This window comes from Suillus discolor (assembly GCF_016758755.1).
Source record: "Suillus discolor strain FC423 chromosome Unknown F5147scaffold_219, whole genome shotgun sequence".
Lineage (NCBI taxonomy): Eukaryota > Fungi > Basidiomycota > Agaricomycetes > Boletales > Suillaceae > Suillus > Suillus discolor.
In genome coordinates, this window is record NW_024541466.1 from 1 (window position 1) to 3538 (window position 3538).

Genomic DNA, 3538 nt, shown 5'->3' on the forward strand with positions numbered 1-3538 from the left:
ACTCAACCGTTGATCAGTAGACAAGCGTTCTCTCTGCTCCCTATCCCTATCTATGTCCCGGTGCCTCTCTCTCTCAGGACCAGGAAGCCCTCAGATACACACGCTCCCTGTCCACTCTCTGACTTTGCATATGTTCCCTATCCCTATCCCATTCATGCAGATGCGGAGGAGGCAACGCCTGGAACTGCCCTTGGACAGGTAACATCCCCCCACAACCCTGCTGGATATGAGAATTATGTGGTGGTGGTGGTGGTGGGTATATGCACATGCCCATGACTTGATGGGTGTCCATGAGTATTATGTGCGTGAGGCGATAGGTGGGTGTGGGTGTGGGTGTTTGCCAGTGCATAGGGGTCAGGAGAGTCGAGATGCAAGATGGCTGCTAGGTCCTGGCCCCGGTCCAGAATTAAGGTTAGGTCCTACCCTCTATCGTTCCCCTACGCTGGGTTTATCTGGCTGCATCTCTCCTGGGCGTTCCCTTCTCGATCTCTGTCACGATCCCATTGCTGCTGCTGCTGCAAACGCAACCTCTCCGCTCTCTCACACAATACTTCTCGGTCCCTGTGGATCGTCCATCTCGCGCTCGCAGTCTAGAGGGGGAGCGATGGCATGGAAGCGTTCTCTTTCGCATTTGCGCTCTCTTTCCCTCTCCCTATCACGCTCTAGCCGCAGCACATGCGTGTGCAGATGGGGATGGATAGGACCAAGGTGGAGCTGCAGGATGCTGGGGCCTGCGGGGATGGGACCACGCTCGGAGGGAGGGCGAGGGCGGTCTAAGCGTTCCATAGGGTGAGCGTGTGGGTCGCGTCTATCTTTGGTGAGAGGTTCACGTCTGTCCATGGGTAGATCGCGTCTGTCTATTGGTGGATCACGTCTATCCAAACTTAAAGGTTCTCTTCTCTCCATGCCCATCTCCCACCTCTCCATCTCAGGTTCGCTCTCTCGAGCAGCCGCGCAAGTGCGGACGTGTTATCTTTTGAATCGTCGTCAATGATGATGAGCTCGTATGTACGTGCCTGATGGATGGAAGTGGAGTTAAGGTGATCAAGTGTCATTTCGAGCATGGACCGGAGACGGGATGTCTTGTTGTACGCGGGAATGATGACGCTGAGATCAATGGAGGCTGCATCGGCGAGAGATGGAAGGCTGAGAGGGTCTTTGAGGGATTTTCGTGAGCAGTATGTCTTTTCCAAGGGTCGGGCAAGATGAGAGCTAGATAGAGCTAGCGATGATTAGCAAAGATGGTATGGAGAAGATGGTCAGGTAAGAGGGAAATGATTCCCTGACCCAGGATTTGTCGTCCTCGCTGCGGCGCAACGTCTGTCGAGATAGTCCGTGGCTCAAAGAACAATGATGAAATGGGTGCTCATCATACAAAAACGAAAGACCAGACGTTGGCATTGAAATTATCACTCACACAGGGTAATGAGATGGCTAGAGCAATGAGCGAATAAACAGATTGGTCCATTTTAAAAACTTATTACCGGAACCATACAGTAAATTGAAGCGAGAAATACTTTGTCAATTGAGACTCTGGGTCACTGAGAATATTCGGAAATGTTATCGTGCCCTTCCCGGTGACTAGTAACATAAATCCAACTGCTATGCAGTAGATAAAAGTCCACAGACTGGTCTTGCTTCCTTTGCACCTAGATAATTTGTTGGGGGCACACTGCACGCCCTCCATCAATGAAATTAATAACATGACCACAACATTGAGGAAACCTTGGCTGGAAAGTAACTTGCATGAAGAAACATGACCAGGTCTATTCCATTATACCAGTGGACAGCACCTTGAGGACAAACCCTGACATTCAACGACATGGTTACCACCCACTCGGTTACCATATTTAAGGTAGGCAACCGTGGTGATTGTCACTTTATGATAGGCCTGCTGCGCACTCATTCACAACACATTTAATAATAGCGGTTCTCATGATGGACTCAAAAGAGCCGCTTCAAGTTGGACGGTTCCAGAATTGGAGATAGAGCACTGCAATGTCACACACTAAGGGGGGCAAATGCCGTGCATATGCATCATCCATGGACCACGGGGGATGTGCTGTTAGTATATCTTGAATATATATATATACTGTCACTTGTAGTGCTGCCGCGGTCCGGTCCAGAACCATGGTTCGAACCGGACTTTTGGTCCGGTTCTCCGCGGTTCGGTCCATGGTTCTCGCGCCAGCCAGAACCGGACCGGAAAACGGTTCTCGGTTCTAGATCTTCCCAAACGGTCCAGTTCTGGTTCGGCCTTCCCGAACCATTCTGAACCCTTATCCACTTCCACTTCGACAACTGTCGTCTTCGGGATTCACGTTGTTGATTAATCAAGCTACATTTAGCCTTTTCGAAGGTAAGCACTAACTAATTAAACTCTCAAGTCTCTCACCCGCTCACCTCTATAACAGGAGGTTCTATTCATTGAGGACTGGCTACAACACTGCGCAAGACTACCTTTTACTGGAGGTGGATGTGTTAGGCGCGGTCAAGGTGGATTTTGGAGGGATTGTGTCTTGCGCTATGCTGCAGAGGTGTGTATTTGTGCTCTGAATGCTGATGGCTCCCTCGAGGGCCAGCACCCATCGCTACCAGCGCACGACCCATCACACGCCACACCACCTGCGCCTATGTTGATGCCCGCCACCTCACCGCATCCCCTCTCACTCGCTTGCTGTTCTTTCTGGCTGGCTTTTGCTGGCTCGCTCGCCGTGTCTCACTCACCCACTGTCTCTTGCTCACTGTCTCACACACCCGCTGGCTGCTCTCGCCCACTGTCTCTCACCCCGCTGTCTCTCACCCTGCTGTCTCTCACCCTCCGTCTCTCACAGCCTGCCTCGATGACCTACTTTCGGATCCAAAGGTGAATCGATATGCATGTCTCATTGCATATTCTCACAACTGAATGCGCTCTGCTAGGCCAACAAGTTGGCACTCCATGTATGGGATACGCCACCCATGTACAGGACACGCCACATGTTGACAACACCACCGGGAAAGTTGGTCCCGTTTTCTGGAATGTAGCTCTTGGTGGCGCAATGGTCTCATTCGAGTTTTGGGCTACTCAGTGAGTTCTCTCTGGCATGCTTTGTGGAGCTCAAGTATGTGTAACGTTCCCACCGGTCGCATCATATTTTGGATCGAACCTCTCGTGCCAACCCAACTCCCAGTACCCTCTCACTTCCTTTGGCACCCTCTCGCTACCTTTGGAGCCCTCCCGCCATCAAGTTGACAAGTTCAGCGCCCTCTCACTACCTTCAGCATCCTCCCGCTTAGCACATCCAATGCCACCAGCACCATGCGCAAACGCGCAGCGCATGTAGACTCGACTCTAGATGGGGAGTTCTCTCAGCTGCAAAGGTGCGTCATGGTGTTTTATTGTTTCAGTGTCTAATAAATTTATTATTTGTATATGGTACCCGCGCTCGCCACCATCTCACGCTGCTGCTCACTGCCATCTCCTGCTGCTGCTCGCCGCCATCCTCGACCCATGCTCATGATCGCCATCCTTCGCTGCCGCTTTCCTATTTCTGGT

General features: G+C 51.6%; 1 protein-coding gene across 1 annotated transcript; it reads left to right on the forward strand.

Annotated features, from left to right (window-relative positions):
* Positions 1–2564: 2564 nt before the first annotated feature.
* On the forward strand, positions 2565–2884 carry F5147DRAFT_731744 (uncharacterized protein). Its single transcript, XM_041439412.1, is given in 2 exon segments — positions 2565–2794; positions 2810–2884. 2 exon segments carry the CDS (start codon positions 2634–2636, stop codon positions 2868–2870), a joined length of 222 nt encoding a protein of 73 aa, XP_041284497.1. The 5' UTR covers positions 2565–2633; the 3' UTR covers positions 2871–2884.
* Positions 2885–3538: the final 654 nt, after the last annotated feature.